The sequence below is a fragment of the Ahaetulla prasina genome, chromosome 3, assembly GCF_028640845.1.
Source record: "Ahaetulla prasina isolate Xishuangbanna chromosome 3, ASM2864084v1, whole genome shotgun sequence".
In the NCBI taxonomy this organism is placed as follows: domain Eukaryota; kingdom Metazoa; phylum Chordata; class Lepidosauria; order Squamata; family Colubridae; genus Ahaetulla; species Ahaetulla prasina.
In genome coordinates, this window is record NC_080541.1 from 76337723 (window position 1) to 76358910 (window position 21188).

Here is a 21188-nt window from a genome sequence, read left to right on the forward strand (position 1 = left end):
AAGCTGGTTGTCTTCTTATACAATTTCTATTTTCCAAACAGCCTAAGCAGAGAACAAAGTCACATTTAATATACAGACACTGTACAGGTAGTCCTTAATTTACAACCATTTGTTTGGTGACTGTTCAGTTACAACAGGACTGAAAAAAGTAACACTTTTTTTCCACACAACCGCTGCAGCATCCCCACGATCATGTGATGAAAATTCAGATACTTGGCAACTGGCAGGTTTTATGACAGTTGCAGTGTCTTGGGGTCATGTGATCACCTTTTGCAACCTCCTAACAAACAGTCAATGGGGAAGCTAAATTCAGTTAATAATCACATTATTAACTGCAGTGATTCATTTAACTGTGGCAAGAAAGGTCGTAAAATGGGGCAAAACTCACTTAACAAATGTCTTGCTTAGCAACAGAAATGTTGGGTTCAGTTGTGGTTGTAATTCAATACTATACCTGTATTAACACAGATGAGCCTTTTTTCAGTTACTATATTGCTATTAAATCACTTTACTTATGATCACTAGTCAATACTTCAAAATTCTTTACAAGACGTAAGTTGCTATATGTAAATAAATGAGGAAGTTTCAAAAAATCTTTGGGATTTTTTCCTGAATATTTAGCTCATTTAAATAAATGTGAAGAATATTCATATCTGATCTTTCCTTATAAAAACAATTTATACAGTGATTCAATATTTAAAGCAGGAGTTTCACATTAATGACAATAAAATATCTATAGATGTCTATTCCTCAGTATTTAAATGCTCTACATTATATCATTTGGATTTAAGATGTGTTTCCTTTATTTGCTAATACCATTTGTTATTTAAAACTTCACATAAAAAGATTAGTAAGTACCAAAGAAAATAAGTTTAGGTTAAAAAAAAAACAGCTAAACTGCTTTAGATAAACATTCCCATAATTCGAGCATTTCAGATCAGAGAAAATTTCCAGAAATCATGTTTATTTTGTTTTTCTTTATATACATATTTTCATTATTAAAGTCCATTTAATTTAGTAAACTTTACAATATTAAAACTGGTCTATTTTAAAACAGTAATTCTTTTCCAGTCTGTCTTCTACTGTGTAAATCAGGTTACTCTTCAAGTCTTCATAGAATCATAAGGCTGGAAGGGAACCTGGAGGTCTTCTAGTCAACCTCCCTGCCCAAGGCAGGAGTCATAATACCATCTCCAAGGCAGGAGTCATAAAACCATTGGACAAATGGTTGTGCAATTTTTCTTGAAAAACTCCAGCAATCGAGCACTCAAAATTCCAGGAGACAAGCCGTTCCATTATATATTTAGAAAATATTGCATACTGCATGTTTGCAGCAAACAGTTTTTAAATACATCTAAGCAATGTTTTTGAAAAATAAAGGTGTTGTATGCTGGCATACTGAAATTGTCACTGTACATGTTATCATCTTAAATTTGCTTCTGGGTGATGTCACATCATTTAACTTTTCAAAAACCCCAGTTTTAACCCCCCCCCCAATTTTTTTCCAGAGTTGCCTACATCCATTATATTTCTTTAATTAAAGTTCTGATTATTAAAACTAAGTGCACAGAAAGGAAATGTCCACATATTTTTATTAGGCCATGTACATGATGAGCAAATACTAGTTTCATACAGAAGTTCTTTTTTATGTTATTTTTTGCAGGTCAGTAATGAATGTTATGGTTGTTTATGCGTACTATATAATTGGTACCAAAGGCCTCCATGTTTCCATTTCTAACCATTTCTTAAGACTTTTTTTTCACCCTATACATGATTGGAGAAACCTACTATCCTTTTGAAGAAATATTCAACTACTTATGAGCTATTTGACAGTCCATCTACCACTATTTAAGGTTCATTACAGTTCCACCTTTCATAATACAGACTTCCTAGTGAAAAAATAAGGGATGAAGTGTGTGAAGTGCATCTTCAAGGCATAAACAATGAAATCACTTTTGTCTTCACAAATTTGAGCACCATGTGGATTTAGGATTTCTTTTAAAATGTAAACTAGTATTCAAAACGCTGATATTTTGCTTGCTTCTCGAACACCACTCAAGTAGGCTCCTGTAACTGTCTGTGGAAAGTGCCGATTTGTGGCCTGTTTAAAATAAAAAAAGTTTCAGAATATATATTTTGAGAGAAATACAAAAGGCTCTTCTAGACTGCACTTTTATGACTGCATTGCTTAGCAACAGTAATTCTATTCCCAATTATTCAAGAATAATTTCAGAAATCCTTCTACAGCCTATTCAAAGCGCGAATATGTTTTTAGTCTTTTCAAACTTAGTTCTGATTTGAACAAAGCTGTATTTTTTTTAAAAAAAAATGTAATTTGAGATTTCACCTCTCCAGCAAAGAAGATTTTTCCCTGTATGTCTTCAGCAAGTATATCATATGCTTCACCACTGCCCCCTGTCTTTACAAAACTGTATGCCATTTGGATCCAAGGGTCTTTGCTCCACCTTGTAATGAAATATTTGACTGGATCTGGCACTTCCTGAATTGCAAAGATAAGAAAAATTAATAGCAATAAAATGAAACGTAGTGTGTCCAAAACTAGATACTTGTTTAAAACATATTGAATGTTTTAACATCTTGTTAAAACATTAAAATGCATAATTGCCCCGTGAATAATTAAACAAAGCAGACTTTATTAATCATGTGCTCTGAGCTTTAATACAATACAGAAAACAACTAGAGTATTATCATTCTTGTTATAGTTACGATGCGTGAATTCACAGATTTTGGCTTTGTGAAATGCACAATATATAATCTAGCAAATTCAGTCAGTCAATCAGTCACTCCTTCAGTCATTTCCTGCAAATTTCAGTTTCTTAGGCATCCATGATAGTGCTACACACAACATCTCAAATAAAGTTGGAGTTGTAATATGTGCGTGTGTGTGTGTACATATGTAGTAGGTAAAACGCTCTTTACCCTAGTGTGCTAAAAACATGCACAATTTTAAACTGAAGTCATGTAGAAATGGACCAAATAAATTTAATACCAAACATTTAGAAAATGACATCATATAATAAATTCATCTATCCCTGATTTTTTTAAAGACGTTCTGGGAAGTCTGCTTTCCTTCTGTATGGAATGAATGTTGTTATCTTTGAGAAAGAAACTGACCTGTTCCTTAAACAATTCCCGAAGCACAGCCATGCACTGTTGCAGTACTTCCTTGTCATCCAAGTTCCTTATTGCTCGCACAGCATCTCCAGTTATTACAGACATTAGAACACTGCATTTACGCTGAAAACATAACAGAAGGATCAGCTATTGTTTCCTCTACTAGTGGTTCCCTTTAACAACCTCTAAATGAATGCTGGCCATCCCATAAAACAACTACTTAAAACATGTGCCGGTGCAGAATAATTGCAAATTGTTTTGGTTTTTTTTTTAATGCTTGTCTTACAACAAAACACATTCATTTTAGATGACAAAAGTCAATTGCCAAATATTCTTAGCATAAAATGTACCGTAAATGAGTGAGAGATTATATATTGGAAAAATGCCAATTTACATTAAATTCCAAGAGGAAAGGTATTCCGAAGGTAATCTTTTTTTTCCAAATCAGAAGAATAGGAAGATACTGGATACCTGTGGGTCCATGTCGTAGAAAACACTGAAGAGTCCACGTTTACTTGAATTAGGTGGAACATGGCCAAAGTAATCAGCTCCTTGAATCTTGCTCTCCCAGAATCTGTAAGGAAACTGTAGTGCAATCTAAACAAAAAAGCAGTATTTACCCTCTGCTCACATGGAAGTTTAGTATATAGCAGTAGGGAGTAAAATCCATCCCTTTCCATAAACATAGTTCCCGTTGTAGGGGCATAAGTTCAAGCCATTACTTTCAAAGATTTTTCTCATCCAAACTAACCCAACTAATTAGGTTCAAGACATCTCAAAAGACTGGTTTTGACAAAGGGGTATCCTACTATGGATTATTTTTTATGAATACATACATGTGACATCCATTCTTACTGGAATAAGCTTATCTAAACCAGATTATGCAAAGAATGTTAACTTTTAAAAATGTTATGAAGGAGTCCATAAGGACTCAAGATTAGTTTTAGGACCCTTTGCCAGAAATATTAATACAAGTATATGGATCTGTGTCACTATTCAAATAATAATTTCTCTACAGCACAGACTTGGAAGGCCTTCACTGGCCTCTACACATTTCTATTGGAAAACATTCCCTGCAAATATTTGCTCCTAGTATTCTACTTTTTATAACAAAAAATAAACTCTTACCTTCTCAATGACGCCAGTTCCTAAACTGTTGATAGCTTTCGTTTTTCTATCTGATAAAGCTGGATTGAACTGAATTGCTGGTTTTTGAAGAATAGTTAAAGGTACAGCAACTAGAACCTTTGGAGAGGAAAAATAGCCCTAATTTTATTATAATAGAATGCTAAAGGATCCCATATTTCCAAATTTTCTAATTTACACTTTGCTGGGCTAATGTGCAAATAAGAATGTAATAAACCGTATCTTGCAATATTATTTTTTTCCACATTTAAATTAATAATTTAATTGGCTACCAATGGATCTTTCTCACGGTAAAAAGGTAAAGGTAAAAGTTCCCTTCACACATATGTGCTAGTCGTTCCCGACTCTATGTACAATTCTATAAACCATTCTCATGGTAGTTATACATTATTCTATCTCAAAATGTTCAATATAGATAAAAATTAAAAAGTCTAGTTTAAGCAACATATTTGATAAGAATCTAGAAAGATACAGTTTTATACAGTTGAAATTTGTTAGAAATATTCTTTGAAATAGCTTCTTGGTCTTTATTTTTCATTTGCAGGATTGGGGAAACGGCACAGAAGGGATTTATAAGGAAATAAATATATGTGAAACTAAAACTGACCAGACATAAACTGATTAATCTATCCCTACATTATATTAAAATAATTTAACCCAGTATATTCATAGATTTGTTTCTATATTTAAAAGGGTAAATAAAACACAGGAAAAAATATTGAGCCATCTTTAAAGAAATACTTTAAAGAAAAACTTTCAGCAGCTTTTTTTCCATCAATAAATCTGATCAAATCCAGAAAGAAACAATGCCATGATAACAGTGCAGAAAAACATGTTAAGTACTACCTATCTAAGACAATAAACATTATCTTCCTCTTTTAAAACAATTAAAAGGCACAGTCCATCAAGGAAACTTTTCTAGCTCTTCCCTCTTTCAACTAGTAATTCTGAACTGATTACGGGGAGGGAAAGAACTGCCTTTCCCTCCCCATAACCAAATAACATTCAACCTTTCCTGTACTGATAGACCAGAAACAGATCCAAAAGAGGAAGTCAAATTGATATTATTTACTTCTGAATTACTCTCTGTGTAATTTTCATGCAATGTCTCCTATTGGCCTATGATCTTCCCTAATCTTTGCATCCACAGATTTCTGTACTAAGATTGCAACAGCTTGCACACTGGAAATTGAAGTCCACACATCTTGAAGACATCACACTGGGGAAAGCTGTCCTATAATCTTAATGCCGAAGTGTTTTAATTTGGAAGTACCGTATTTTTCGGAGTATAAGACACACTTTTCCCCCCCTAAAAGGAGGTGAAAGTTTGGGTGCATCTTATACACTGAATGTAGCCCTACCCACCCACTGGCCCCCACCCTTTGGCCTCTGCCTCCCAGAAATTTACCTCCTTGAAGCAAGCAGCAAGAAGTAACAGCCCATTTCAGCTTCAGCACAGCCTAATTAGCACAAGTTGTTTGTTCCCGACTCTCAGCTGTTTCAGGCTGCAAGGATTGCCGTTGCCCATTGCTGCACGGGCAAGGAGATAAATTGCTGGGAGCATACTTTTTTTCTTGTGCTAATCAAGCTATGCTGAAAATGAAAATGAAAATGAAAGTAAAGCAGGCTGTTTGCTGTAAGGAGGCAAAATTGCTGGGAGGCAGAGACAGATTTCTTTTTCTTGTTTTCCTCATCAAAAAAAGTAGGTGCGTCTTATAGTCCGGAGCGTCTTATAGTCCGAAAAATATGGTAACTGCTTTGAAAGAGACTCGGTTAATGGATGACCAAGGCAGAACACTTAACAGAGAGCTTCTGAGTGCCACTGAGCCCATACATCTGTCTGAAACTGCACAATCTCAAATGCCTTAGCACTACTTCACAATCCCAAGAAGTGTTTCTAAATACCACCCAAAGATTAGAAAGAGGATGCAGAATTGGGCTAACAAATGAAGAGTTATGAAAATAAAAGGGAAAGTGCCAGGGAATGAGTTGGTCTACCAGCCTGAGTTTTCCCACTTCTGAACTATGGCTTACGTTTGTGAGGGCAGGTTGCAGGATTTTGAAACAATAGATATTAAAAACCGTCGTGCATATTTTCTGCTTCTTGCAAAAACATTTCTCAAAAGCACAGGTCATAAATCAGAGGCACAAAATACTTGCTCTAAAAAAGGTTTTAAAAACATTTAATTCATCAACTGCATTTAACTCCCCTGCTCCTCCACCCAGGAAGGAAGGAATCGAAACTGTTGGCTCCCCGCCCAGTTTGAAAATCTCATGCCATCAAGCATGACATCTTCCGCTGTCAAAGGCAAAAGTACAGTAAGAACAAAATAAAAGTGTTCTCCAATGCTGAAAAAAGGTTGCCCACTCCAACATGGGCCAACCTGTTCTAGACTTCAACCTCCAAAAATGAGAGATCACCTTTTGTGCTGTCCACAGAGTTCCATCCTTCGTGGTCACTTTCACCTCTTCTCCTGAGTAATCAATGCGACAGACCTTTTAAGAATGAAAAGGAGATTGTAAAATACTTATTTGTACCGCATCAAGACATTAACACAAGTAGACCAGAGTTCTCTTCCTTATATATTTCAGTTGACATTAAAGAAGCTGAAACATCATCCATGAAGAAAGCAGGAATATTTTCAGCAAAAGGCACAAGTACAATACATGGAAGACCTGACTTAGCAGGAGTACAAGAAAAGGATCTGGATCTAGTATAACGTATGTTGAACGTGAGCCACCAGTGTGATTCAGCTGCTGCAAAAGCAAATGATATTTCTGATGAATCAGCAGAACTTTAAATGATGGAGAGGCACTGAGAAGAGTCGGAGTTGTTGTGTCTCGTCCGCTCTCACCACAGCCGGGGCCTTCTTATCTGCTTCCGAACACGGAGGAATGTCCTAGTATGCCTCCCGGCCCCAGCCCTGGCTCCATGCCCAGACAGGCTGAAGAGGAGGAAGTATCTCCAGCCCCCAGCTCTGGCTCCATGCCCAGGCAAACGGAGCAACTAGACCCTTCCCCCTCCTCCACAGCATGTGAGCCTGAGGGAGGTCAATTGCCAACAGCTGCAGACTGGAGTGACCCTCGCGTCAGAAGACTTGATAGACGGAGGCAACAGAAGGAAGGAAGGGGCAGGCCTGGATAAGTGCTAAGTCATGGAGCCACACCCCATGGCCTATATAAAGGACCTGCTTTCTGGCATTCTCTGAGTCAGGCAAAGTCTAAACATATCTTGCTGAAGTCACTTTCTGGTCTCCTGCCTGCCCTGAGGACTTTGCTAAGACTTTGGCAGAGCTGCGGAGGCACGCCTGATTCGGATTTCCCTGACCCGGCCGTCAGCGGAGGAGTGGGACACGACAGGAGTTCGAGTTTGGAAGAGGAGAGCTAATAAGCTAGTTTGGTTTGAGGTTGTAAAGGCAAGCAGCATCTATAAGTTGACTATAGAAATGAATACACAGTGAATGCAGCTTGGCATGTCAAAAATTCAGAAAATGCCAAATTTGACTCTGTTGGTATGTCACACATATGCACATATATAAAAAAAAGAAACAATTCTCTGTCTCCTCCCCCCCTCCCCCATCAAGGCCACCCTCAACAGTGGCACTCAATGGCAACATTGAGGCTGGACCTGAAGTAGAGGAAAGAAAAAGTAAGGGTCCTTGCAGTTAATCGTTGCCGACTATAGGGGGCAGCACTCACATTCATTTCAAGACCATTGAGCCAGCACTGTCCAAAGACATTTCCGCAGTCATGTGGTCAGCATGACATTGAGGAGCACTTTCCTCTCCATGGAAGTGGTAGCTATTTATCTACTCGCATTTGCATACTTTCAAATGGCTATGTGGGCAGGAGCCAGGTGAAGACAAGCACTCACCCTATTGCACGACAGGGCTTGGGTTTCAAATAGAGGTCTTGTAGTACAGGCCTGGACCTCAATTTCAGGTCTAGTGCCACAGCTGTCATCAAAAGGCCACCTCATACTGTTTTTGCAGTTTCCAGCACTCCCCAGGATCTGCCATGTGCCACTTATTTTTGGGTAACCTATCTGAGGCTGCTCTGGGTCGCACAAGGCCTTTGTCCCTAAAGTGGCTTCAGAGAATGTTCTTCTGCAATCTCTGCAAACCACACAAAACATGCCCCATTCTCACACGATTTCTGGAGACTCCAGAGGCCTTGAGAAAGCAGGGTTCTCCTGTGCAACTTCTGGAGTATCCAAAGGTTGTATGAATTCTCACTCATTCTCATGCAGCCTCAACAATTCCTAAGAATGGGGTATGCTCTTGAGAATAGTTATCAAGGGTTGATGAACACTTGATACTTTTTGGATGGTTCCCATTCAAAACATCATGGTGATGTCACCTTTGATACATATTTTAATACATTCATCATCACTGCTGTAGACTATTAAAAGATCTAGTATACATTTAAAATAGGCTCTATGAAGCCTTATTTATATTTCTTTCGAAATGTATATTAAATTGAGGACCCATACAAGCAGTTTGGAAAGTTTGTGTATATGCTATAATTCAAACAGAACTAAACTGAACACCAGCGAGATGAAATACTCTATGACAAAGCAAGGAAAACTATTCCTTCATGTTGTGATACTTACTGGAACATTTAACCGAATATCCAGGCCTTCAGCTAATTTTTCAGTTAGGGCCGAGTATCCTGAACTCAACAAAGTGTGGTCACCAGAAAACTGCGCAAAAAATTCATTATGATCCCAAGACCGTGCAGAAACCTATGTGGCAAGAGAATTCTTCCTTCAATTGCAATTCAAGTTAACTCCTGTTAACATATTTTCTTTTCCCATGTACATAAAGAAATCTCCCCATTCTCCTGACTGTCCTATATGTGAAAGGCTAATTGTCCTATGTTGCAGCTATAACCATCCCTTCTTGCAAGCCTAACACTTAGCACATTTAACACTGCAAGCCCGTTATCTTTTTCCAGCTTTACTGGAGCATGAAATTTTTTTAAAAAAACCCTTCCAACAAGCACTACTGTTTTTTGAAGCATTTTAATCCTTTTCACCCACAGAGGCTCTCAGAGAGGGGTGAAATCTAAAAATGTCCCCTACCGGTTCTGTGGGTGTGGCTTAATTGGTGGGTGTGGCTTGGTAGTCAGGTGATGGGTGGGCGTGGCCAATAACATTAAATAATAAAAATAATAAACTACACAAAACAATAAGAGGTACCAAAAACCAACTTACACACTTTACACACACACAACACAACTGATTCACACACACACACACAAAATGCCACATACAGCTTTGTGAGATTTTGTGTGTTTGTGTAGTTAGAGTGCAACACTACAGAAACACACCAAATCTCAGAAAGTTGCAGAAATACTTTATTTTGTTATTTTATTTTATTTATATTTTTAGATAAAAGCAGCTAAATTTAAAACTTCCTTAACTTTAAATTACTATGTATTAAAAAATAAATAAAACTCCTAAAAAAAACCCCCAATTAACTAATTTTTTTAAAGCCCCCCCCTCCGCAACTAACTTACTCAATTCAAGGAAAAAGGCAGGCAGATTCAGTTGCTAGTGAGACCAAAAGAAGCAGGAAGCTGCCAAGTAGGCAAGTGGGGACGGGGCGATTGGGTGGGAATGGGCGTGGGGGGCAGGGATTTTTGCTATCGGTTCTCCGAACTACCTGCCCTGATCGTTACCGGATCATGTGATCTGGTCCAAACTGGGAGCATTTCACCCCTGCTTGTATGTAGCCAACAAAGGGCAATTTGCAAATTAAGACAGAGAAAGGGGCCCTGCCACCAAGCAAGGCCGACAATGAATGGAAAAACATGCAGAAAGAAGGAAAACACCCCCATACTCAGCCACCAATAGGCATTCCTTTACAAGGAACAGTTGAAGTTCAAAGAGAAGAGAATAGCTTGATGTGGGTTTTCGGCAGAGCTGATACAATGTCCTGGCCTATCATCTCATCTCCTTTTTTTTGCAAGGGATGAAATTTGCACTTGCCAGAATTTTGCAGTCGTGTAAAATGGATTCTACTGCCTACTAAGCTCTGGGAGGCTAGTTCATTAACTTTCCCCATCCAATCATTTTATAATTTTCCTTCAGGATGTACAGTTAGAATCGGCTGGTTAGCAGTCCAACATTAATTAAAGCCCTGAAACATTTATAATTTGAAACATGTCTGCTTAATAAGAAAATATGGATCTAGATACATTGTTATGACAATTGACAAGACATATTTTAACCATATTGTTCTGTCATTATAAGAAAAGTTATTTCCACTCACGTCATGGAGGTTACTGCCACAGGCATATTCTAAATTGCTAACATGGAACTGGAGCACTTTTTCCTCTAGTTCATTGAACTGGATACCAGATTCCTGAATAAAAACTTTATAGATTTCCTGAATTTTATCTGCAAATGTTTTAAAACAATTCAAGAGTTAGTAGAAATATTCATTTACCTCAGCGTCCCGTCATCTCAGCAACGATTTAGCACATGTATTTAAATAAAGTCCATACACACATACATACTTTTCTTTCTACAGTCTACATTTCAAAAAGAGTTAAACTCACTAGCCTGATATTTATACCAGAATTTTAAAACTCTCAGGTCTTATCTAGTGACCACTTTATGGTAGCATTTTACATGCAGATGGACAGGTCACCAACAGAGACAACTACCTCTACCAATACACATTCTCGTGTTAATATAAGGCCATTGTAAACATAATAAATGCAAAACCTTGATTTTCAGGTTCAAGATACTTGTTACAATTTTCCCAGATCCCATACAAAGGTGCAATTCTGCACTTACAAATGTTGTATATCTTCCTAGCAATGCAATAATTCAATGAAACCTCTTAACAACTGGACTGGTTGAGTTTCAGCTGTTCATACATGCAAATGATGAATAAAAAAAGTTTGAAGAAGAGACCATTTTTATTTTCTCCTCAATGAGCAACACAAGACCAAACTTGTACTCTGGACATTAAAAATATTTTGTTTTTTTTCTCCCCTTGGTACATTGCATGAACCTGACAAACTATCCTCATTCAATAAACCATCAAAACATCTAGCTAGGATTCAAACTGGCCCAATTCATGAGTTCCAAGTGATCATGCAAATGTATAAATTAGACAAGCTAATAGACAACAAATACATACTTCTATGGATGCTGCCATAGAAGTATTCCATGCTGCCATAGAAGCATTCTGTTGCCATGGTTGCACTATTTTAGTCTTTCATGATTCTTTCTTACCTCCAAGAGGAATGTCTTGATGTTGACTTTTATCTTTTCTCCAATTTGCCACAACATCAAGGATAGAATTGAAATGAAAATCCATGCGCTTATCTATTGCAGGATCAGTTATCCTTCCACCTTCTTGTATCAAGTCACACTTCTCTCCAATTTTGTGCATTTTAATGCCCAACTTTAGAAAAAAAAATGTAAAGGTGGAAGCATGTGAGTAATTCAAACTTCATTTTCATTGGTAGCAATACACAATAATCCCAACCAACAGCTATTGCAACAAAATATTTATCAGTATTTTAACGACAAGTAATCAGAATGGTATCAAAACAGGCAGGAAACAAAAACTAAGGAAACTTTTGAAAACTTGAGAATTCTCTATTCTCTGAAACAATCATTTAATTTATCATAAGTATTTATCAGCCTTTCGTGAGTCATGTATCTATCAGCCTTTCGTGAGTCATGTATTTATCAGCCTTTCGTGAGTCATGTAGGATAGGCATTCTAAATGACAAGGATTATTCATTGAAAAAGAGTAGTCTGTTGTTTACTGCAAGAGTGACATAATCCATAATAAATTTAAATACATGATGCAGGAAGAAACTTTGGATACAGAGGAACTACGGTAGCACAGTAGTTAGAATGCAATTCCCTGTTTAGAAAATTTTAATTTTCTTGCAAAATTCTTCTAATAAATTTAATTTATATCTTGCAAGAGTCAAAGTTTCTTTGACTAAATTATCTCCTGGTTTTGTTTGTAGTTGGTTCTCCCATTTTTCAATTTCTTTCGTTAGGTATTATGTTCTTTCCATTTTACTTTATTTTTCTTTGCCATATAAGCTATTGTTATCCCCCTTAAATAAGCTTTCATCGTATCCCATAAATTTGTTAGGGAAGTATTGTTAACTGTAGCTTAATAGCAAATGCTAAAATTTTAAAATATGATTTGCTCTTAAGAATTGAATTTACCTCTTCATCTCCTATTCCTTTATACAAACCTTTAGACCCGTTAGATGTCAAACTGGCGGCCCACAGGCTGGATGCGTCACGCGTAGGCCAAGCCCCCCCCAGCTCCACAAAGATAAAAATCGTCGCAATACATCAAATGACACAATCGAGTTTGACACCTGTGCTTTAGACAAATCCTTGCTCTTTTCCAAGTGATAAAACTAAAAAAACATTCCCAAGCTTCCCACTAAACCTACAATTAGAACACCTTCAGACTCTCAAATCCTCAAGCAAAACACAAAATGTATCCAAAATAAGAGATGTACATTTACAGGGATCAATATATTCTAAGCTTGTTATCTGCAATGTGTCATCTTCAAAAGTGCAACCCACTTGCTCACACATTAGTGCTATAGGATTGTTGATACAGCCATTCACAATCTGAGCTCCTTTTCCCACAATGATCCCCTTGAAAGTCTTATCGTCCCAGACTCGCCCGCCAATTCTGTTCTTTGCTTCCAGCACAAGGACCTGTAATGTACAAACAAGGTAATGGAAGTGGTAAGGAACACTTTACTCTCAATGGGTTTTTTTAAGCAGTTAGTATAACTTCCCAGAGTCATCAAGAGGATAGAAGAGTATTATCTAATTATGTAGGTTGTTTAGTACAGGGGTCTCCAAGCTTGGTAACTTTAAGACTTGTGGACTTCAACTTCCAGAGTTCCTCAGCCAGCTTTGCTCTGCTTTGTTGGCTGAGGAATTCTGGGAGTTGAAGTTCACAAGTTTTAAAGTTGCCAAGGTGGGAGACCCATGGTTTAGCAAGCTTTTGATATAATTACAAAAAGTGAGGTGAGACCTAAATAGGTGAGCTGTGGTGGTGCAGTGGTTAGAATGCAATATTGCAGGCTAATTCTGCCAACTGCCAGGAGTCCGATCCTGACAAGCTTAAGGTTTGACTCAGCCTTCCATCCTTCCCGAGGTGGGTAAACTGAGGACCCAGATTGTTGGGGACAATACGTTGACTCTGTAAACTGCTTAGGGAGGACTGTAAGGCATTGTGAAGCAGTATATAAATCTAAGTGATATTGTTATTGCTAAATATAAGCTCTTGAAGTGCTAAGCAAAGACATACGCATATGACGTTTTTCTTAAAGAAGGAAGTGTAAGAAGGCAGTTGACTCTCTCATATCCCAATGCTGGCTAAACTCTATTGAAACCACATTATAATAACTTTTAAGTCATCTTAATCTTTAGTCTCTTCAACGAAGGTTGTAGATAGTGTGGTTGCATAGCAGCTTCCCCAGTACCTGGATGAAGCTGTCTATCTAGACCCGTTCCAGTCCGGCTTCCGGCCCGGTCATAGTACGGAGACAGCTTTGATCGCATTGGTGGATGACCTCTGGAGGGCCAGGGATAGGGGTTGTTCCTCTGCCCTGGTCCTATTAGATCTCTCAGCGGCTTTTGATACCATCGACCATGGTATCTTGCTGCACCGGTTGGAGAGCTTGGGAGTGGGAGGCACTGTTTATCGGTGGTTCTCCTCCTATCTCTCTGACCGGTCGCAGACGGTGTTGACAGGGGGGCAGAGATCGACCGCGAGGCGCCTTACTTGTGGGGTGCCTCAGGGGTCGATTCTCTCGCCTCTCCTGTTCAACATCTATATGAAGCCGCTGGGCGAGGTCATCAGTGGCTTTGGGGTGAGTTACCATCTGTACGCTGATGACACGCAGCTGTACTTTTCCACCCCGGGCCACCCCAACGAAGCTGTCGAAGTGCTGTCCCAGTGCCTGGAAGCCGTACGGGTCTGGATGGGGAGAAACAGACTCAAGCTCAATCCCTCCAAGACGGAGTGACTGTGGATGCCGGCATCCCGGTACAGTCAGCTGCAACCGCAGCTGACTGTTGGGGGCGAGTTATTGGCCCCCATGGAAAGGGTGCGCAACTTGGGTGTTCTCCTGGACGGACGGCTGTCGTTTGAAGACCATCTGGCTGCCGTCTCCAGGAGGGCCTTTTACCAAGTACGCTTGGTCCGCCCTTCCTTGACCGGGATGCCTTATGCACGGTCACTCATGCTCTTGTCATTTCTCGTTTGGATTATTGCAATGCTCTCTACATGGGGCTGCCCTTGAAGTGCACCCGGAGGCTTCAGCTAGAATGCAGCTGCGCGGGTAATAGAGGGAGCCATACGTTGCTCCCATGTAACACCACTCTTGCGCAGCCTGCACTGGCTTCCTGTGGTCTTTCGGGTGCGCTTTAAGATTTTGGTTACCACCTTTAAAGCGCTCCATGGCTTAGGACCCGGGTACTTACGGGACTTACGGGACCGCCTGCTGTTACCTTATGTGTTGTGTCTTGCCCGCCCTCAGAGCAGCCGGGGCCTTCTTACCTGCTCCCCAACACTGAGGAATGTATGCCTTCCGGCCCAAGTCCTGGCTCCATGCCCCCACAAACTGCAGAAGAAGGAGCATCTCCCTGCCCCAGCCCTGACTCCATGCCCAGGCAAACGGAGCAGCTAGACCCCTCCCCCTCATCCACAGCAGGTGAGCCTGAGGAGGGTTTACTCCCAAGAACAGCTGATTGGAGTGACCCTCGCATCAGAAGATTGGAGAGGCGGAGGCAACAGAGGGAAGGGAGGGGCAGGCCTTAAAGAGTGCTGAGTCATGGAGCCACACCCCATGGCCTATATAAAGGAGCTACTTTCTGGCAGTCTCTGAGTCAGGCAAAAGTCAAACTTATCTTGCTGAAGTCACTTACTGGTCTCCTGCCTGCTCTGAGGACTTTGCTAGGACTTTGGGCAGAGCTGCAGAGGCAAGCCTGATTCGGATTTCCCGGACCCAGCCGTCAGCGGAGGAGTGGGACACGACATTATGCCTCCCACCGACTCGTACGCTCACACAGAGAGGGTCTACTCAGGGTGCCGTCCGCCAAACAATGTCGGCTGGCGGCCCCCAGGGGTAGGACCTTCTCTGTTGGAGCTCCTACTCTTTGGAACGAACTTCCCCCTGGTTTACACCAAGTGCCTGATCTTCGGACCTTTCGCCATGAGCTGAAAACACATTTATTTATTCAAGCGGGACTGGCTTAAAAGTTTTATTAAATTTTATTGGGGCTATGTATGAATTTTAGGGTTTTAAAATTGACTGTTTTAAATTTCGGCCATTTATATAATTATGCTTGGTTTTAAGTTTTTTGTTTTAATGTGTATATTGTATGGTTTTATTACTTGGCTGTACACCGCCCTGAGTCCTTTGGGAGAAGGGCGGTATAAAAATCTAAATAAAACTAAAACTAAAACTAAACTAGATACTAATTCTGCTCCTAACTATGTAATAGAATAATTCACTAGAATACTTTCTGGATTGTAAAGGTTCATGTTTAAGTTATTGGTATGTAATAAAATTATGCCAGAAGACAACAATATTACAGTATCTTGATTTAGATGATCAGGTCTTACTTTAATTCCAAAGTTTTGAAGTTGTCTTGCAGCTGCTAATCCTGCTGGGCCAGCTCCAACCACAATTACAGATTTCTGCATTGAAAGAAAGAAGGAACTATTATAAATACTATTTCTCTAAAACTAGTCAAATAGACCTTACAAGATTTCATACAAGTTACATAAAGTATAGAGATAATATTCCCACTGAAGCGAACTATTGCCAACTAGAGAATTAATACAATAGTCCTTAACTTATAACAGTTCATGTTGGGCTAAATTGTGGTCATTAAATCAAGGATTTCCTAAACTAAGAACATACCAGAAACATATTTTTTACTTTGAAAATCTTTGTGGGGATGTTTCTGTACTTTCAGAATATTCCGAAATATAATCAATTTAATGATATACTAAATTTTAAAAGACCTACATTGTGGTAATCTTTGGGAAGCAGGGCTTGGGCTCGATTAACTGACAAAACTCCTGTATTAATCAGACCTTTCCTGGTCATAAAATGAAGAATTCGTTCTGTCTCCCGAACACAGCGAATGCGTACAAGTCCTCGAACAATTATGTGATGAGTACATTTCTGAGGAGTTAGAGGTTCCTGTAGATTGAGAGAAGAAAACCAAAGCCAAAATGAGAAAAAGAGTCATGAAGCAGATCCAACTCAAACCATGCACCCAATTATCTTGCAACTGAGGAATACTGGCTTATAATTATCTATACTTCTGAAAAATAATGACAAAGAATCTTATGACACGCTCAACAGTTTTACTGCTTAATAAAAGACATCACCAACTAGATGGGACCAATGTTTCCTGACTTTTGGAGCAGAAAGGAGGGCCTATAAAGCAGGGGAAATTAGCCTGATTCTGGATGTTTTCAAGAAATGGAATCAATTCCTTAAGATTGTAAATGACTTAAAGAACCTTTTTTTTCTTTTACAATCCCCATTTCCCTTCTCTGGGAAACAAAAATTTGGTTCAACCTTTCCTGGAGATACACTGAAAACTTTCTTGTAGTTTGTAATCCATGGGTTGCATATGTATGAGATAGACCAACTATAAACATTATGTCTTCCAAAGTTGTTGAAGTATAAAGCATTACTTGAAGTTGTAGGAATCATAGCTTCCACACATGTGGAGGACATCAGGTTGAGGAAGGTTGTGGTGTAGCTTTCATGTGAAGAAATTATCCGAGTATATAAAGTGAGATTATCAGAATTAAATGAGTGGAAAACACATGCTTCAGAAAATAGTACTTTGCAATCCTGTATTTCCTTTTCTAAAAGAAATATATGCACCATATAAACCTTATGAATAAATCAATTAACAAGTGAAAAACTTTTAGATAAAAACCTTTGGGTCTAGTGAACAAAGCACAAAGTAAGGAGAATTAGCTTGGTCTTCCTCACAAGACGTTTCAGAGCCCAGGAACAATCACTAAGAAGATGATAGCATGGATAGAAAAGTTTCACAGTCCCACAAAGTCATCAAAATATTAAACTTGATCAATCTTTTGAGAATGCGTAAAACGTACTTTGCAGTTTGTGTACCACAAGGCCAGAATGAGATTTCGCAGCGCTAGGTACATGGTGGGGTCCCGGGAATATTCTGGAAACTCATAGAGTTCATCTAATTCCATGACGTCTGGCCTTACACACAAGGCTTTACCGCATTCATTGGGCTGATAGAAAGGCTGGAAGTATTTGTTCATCCCTGAAACACAAGAAAGAATCAATCCCCCATAGAAAAGCAGTTAAGTTTTCATTCGGTAAAGGTAGTATAAATATTTCTGCAATGCCAGAAATGTTCATAACTATAGCCACAAAAAAACCAAGATCAAGTGGAATGGAAAATACACAGTGGCAGTGTTGACTGATCACAGGGAGAATAAATCTGCTTGAACCTACAACTGATAATGCCCGTCAGTCATAATTCAATTCTAAATACAGAGTATTTAAGGGAGGACCGAAAAGAAATCTTGGCTTACCAGCTATGGAAGGTGGAGTCTTTAAGCTCTCCATTTTCATCGGACTGGAATCATTAACCAATCGGTGAGTACTAGTACAAGAGGGACTCATCCCCACACAGTCTGGGTAGTATGCAGACAGTAGAGGAGCAGCCACGCTGTCCTTCAATAGGGGAGGAAGGATAAGCATGGAATACCACCAAGGATCTGAAACTTCAGCAACTCTCTAGAAAGAAGCATTAGAGCAAAAGTGTAGAAGAAAAATCTCAGCAACAAATCAAGTTTCTTCCCCATCCCCAGTATTATTTCTCAATCCTGATTGAATTTCACATTAGAGGATAAATTTGACAGTTGTATGTTTGTGTAAATAATTATGTATGTAGGTATGTAATCATCAGTATGAGAAATTAGGCATTTTGTAGAACGCCTAGGAAATCTAAAGAATACCAAAAGTGGAATGTCAAAGTATGATATGTTTATTATTTCACACATTTCCTGGGCATTCTATGCCATGCCAAAAAGCAAAGTGACAAAATGCTCCTGCTAAAATCCCATTCTAGCCTTCCTTATTGCAACGTAGGTCAATACTGCTCATTTTCTCTTGGTTGTTGTTGTTGTTGTTGTTTTCAGTAAGAAAGTCCTGTACTTTACTTTGCATTTCTTCTTTCATTTAAATGTACATCTTTTCAATGTAGGGTTAGAGTTAGGAATAACCCCAGCCCTAACCTTTTTCATGATTCTTTCACCCTTTGCCTAAATAGTTCTTGCCATTCTGCATAATGCCTAAGTATTATAAACAATGCCTAGGGAAAATATATAGCATATTAAAATAATACTTTGACACTTTGCAGTTTGTGTACCATTCATACTTTGCCTAAAACAGTCATATATTCTATAGATTTCCTAGGCATTCTATATGCCAGCTTTTTACACATAGCCAATAACATACATATATACATACATCTGCCAATTCTATCAGTGCAAGGAAAGCTCTCTAAATATGTCTTAAGGTGTACAGATTACTCATTCGAGATGGTTAGAACTAGGTTGTTTTTTTTTTGTTTACATTTATACCCCGCCCTTCTCCGAAGACTCAGGGCGGCTTACAATGTATAAGGCAATAGTCTCATTCTATTTGTATATTTTTTTACAAAGTCAACTTATTGCCCCCCCAACAATCTGGGTCCTCATTTTACCTACCTTATAAAGGGTGGAAGGCTGAGTCAACCTTGGGCCGGGCTCGAACCTGCAGTAATTGCAGGCTCTGTGTTCTAATAACAGGCTTCTCTACTGCCTGAGCTATCCCGGCCCAATTAGTTGAGCTAATTAGCATACAACATCATCAGTATGAAAGGTTCAAGAGCTAAGACTTTGTTGGGAAGGTAAAAGTGCTTCACTCTGAACTTTCTAAAACAGAAATAACGTGCAGATATAGAACATGAATACTAACCACATCACTTTAATTCAACAGCTCTGCATTCTCAAAAAGTGATCAGTTCTAAAATACACACAGTCCTCGACTTACAACAGTTCATTTAGTGACCTGTTCAAAGCTACAATGGCACTGAAAAAGGTGACTTGTGACTGTTTTTCGCACTTACGGCCTTTGGTCATGTGATCAAAATTCAGATGCTTGGCCATTGATTCATATTTATGACGATTGCAAAGGGAATCATGTGATTCCCCCTTTTGCCACCTTCTGATAAGCAAAGTCAATGGGGAAGCCAGAGTCACTTAACTTATCAACTGCAGTGATTCACTTAACAACTGTGGCAAGAAAAGTCGTAAAATGGGGCAGAACTCACTTAACGTATGCCTCATTTAACAACATAATTTTTAGGTTCAATTGTGGTTGTAAGTCGAGGACCATATCATGTATTCATGGCTAAGGCTACAGCCTCTATTAATCCATCAATTTTAATATCACAAACATTGCTTACCAGATCCTCAGGCATGGCACACTGGTCTGAGCCTTCCACCTGGAATAAATATAAGAAGCCTGAATCTTTCCAGCTAAAAAAAAAAAATTGCCCCCCCGACCAGCACCATAAATGAAGCAGCTTTTTAAAAAGTTAGATAATATACTGTGACTGAAGCAAAGGTATTGCTGATGTCCAATATCACAATATTGCACCTGACACTCAAAGCTAAGGGTGTGGAGGTTTGTTTCCTAAGACACGGGAAGTGTTTTCTTCAGAAGGAGAGCATTTTTAAAGAGAAACACTTTAACAGCCGTCCTAGGCTGGCAACCGCCACAGATAGCTACAAAGCTTCCTAGGGTTCACAAATTTCTACAGGCAATTCATCCCCTCCTTCACAAAGGTCACCAAAACAAGTCCGCTGGGCTCAATACTTCAACTGGTCCAACTTCATGCTAAAGCACATCCCAGTGGGGAGGAACTTTCTAGCTGACGCCCTCTCCTGCAAGCCCCAATACAAATGTGAACGGGAGGACGTAGTAGACGCCATCGGCCCCCCTGCCCAAACAGCCACCCAAGTGACTACTAGACGACAACACTGCAACCAACAAGACCAACCCGCAAATGATCTAACCGCGAAACTCAAAACCGAACTGCTAACAGACCCCTGGTTCCAAGACAACCAACGCATCTTGATAAAAAGAGATGACCTAGCATGGAAGGGGACGAAAGTCTACATCACAGACTCCCTACGCACCTTAATCCTCCAGAGGAGCCACACCGTTAAATTGGCAGGCCACTTCGGGTTCCTAAAGACTTTATATTTAGCATGGAGGCAATTCTCGTGGCCCAGCATAAAGAAAGACGTGGACAATTATGTGAAAAGTTGCACCATCTGCACCACAATGAAGAAACGACCAAGAACCACCACCACCATCACCACCACCACTACTGCAACCGATAGCAGAACCAACGAGGCCATGGGAGGAAACCTTGCCTTTGACAAGCAAGAAACAAATCAACAATTACGCTCAAAAACAATTGCTGTGCCACAGATGGTCCCTGGAACAAGTGCCAATATAATTTCTTAATAGTGGACGATCATTAAAATCTCACAAGACTTTGGCATCCCAACATTTACAAGATTTCCAAAAGGAACACTAAAATCTCTCGGTTTTTCCTTTAGTAAAATTAAATTAATTTCTGATTTAACCTGTGACCCTCCTCTAAAATACACATTAAGTCATGTGCCTGTAAGTAACACACCGTTGATCCCCCAGGGACCCTCAAGAGATATCTGATGCTACAAAAAAAAAAAGAATTGGGAATTACTACTTTAGTGCAAACTACAGGAGAGCTGCACCTGTGAAGTCATTGGTATGAATGGTTAGCA

The 21188-nt window shown here is 39.2% G+C and overlaps 1 protein-coding gene across 3 annotated transcripts in view; it reads right to left on the reverse strand.

Annotated features, from left to right (window-relative positions):
• Positions 1–358: 358 nt before the first annotated feature.
• KDM1B (lysine demethylase 1B) overlaps positions 359–21188 on the reverse strand; it is a 30910-nt gene continuing 10080 nt past the window's right edge. For 2 of the 3 annotated variants that reach the window (XM_058177878.1, XM_058177879.1), the window contains 15 exons: positions 19817–19855; positions 17898–18102; positions 17445–17623; positions 16333–16509; positions 15924–15998; positions 12863–13000; positions 11531–11702; positions 10557–10684; positions 8894–9025; positions 6703–6777; positions 4264–4380; positions 3607–3732; positions 3136–3258; positions 2348–2500; positions 359–2101 (listed from right to left, as the gene is read on the reverse strand). In XM_058177878.1, coding sequence (XP_058033861.1) covers positions 2018–2101; positions 2348–2500; positions 3136–3258; positions 3607–3732; positions 4264–4380; positions 6703–6777; positions 8894–9025; positions 10557–10684; positions 11531–11702; positions 12863–13000; positions 15924–15998; positions 16333–16509; positions 17445–17623; positions 17898–18102; positions 19817–19855 — 1923 coding nt within the window. In that variant the 3' untranslated portion in view covers positions 359–2017. The remainder of the gene's footprint in view (positions 2102–2347; positions 2501–3135; positions 3259–3606; positions 3733–4263; positions 4381–6702; positions 6778–8893; positions 9026–10556; positions 10685–11530; positions 11703–12862; positions 13001–15923; positions 15999–16332; positions 16510–17444; positions 17624–17897; positions 18103–19816; positions 19856–21188) is intronic. The other variant, XM_058177880.1, reaches the window with a different exon arrangement.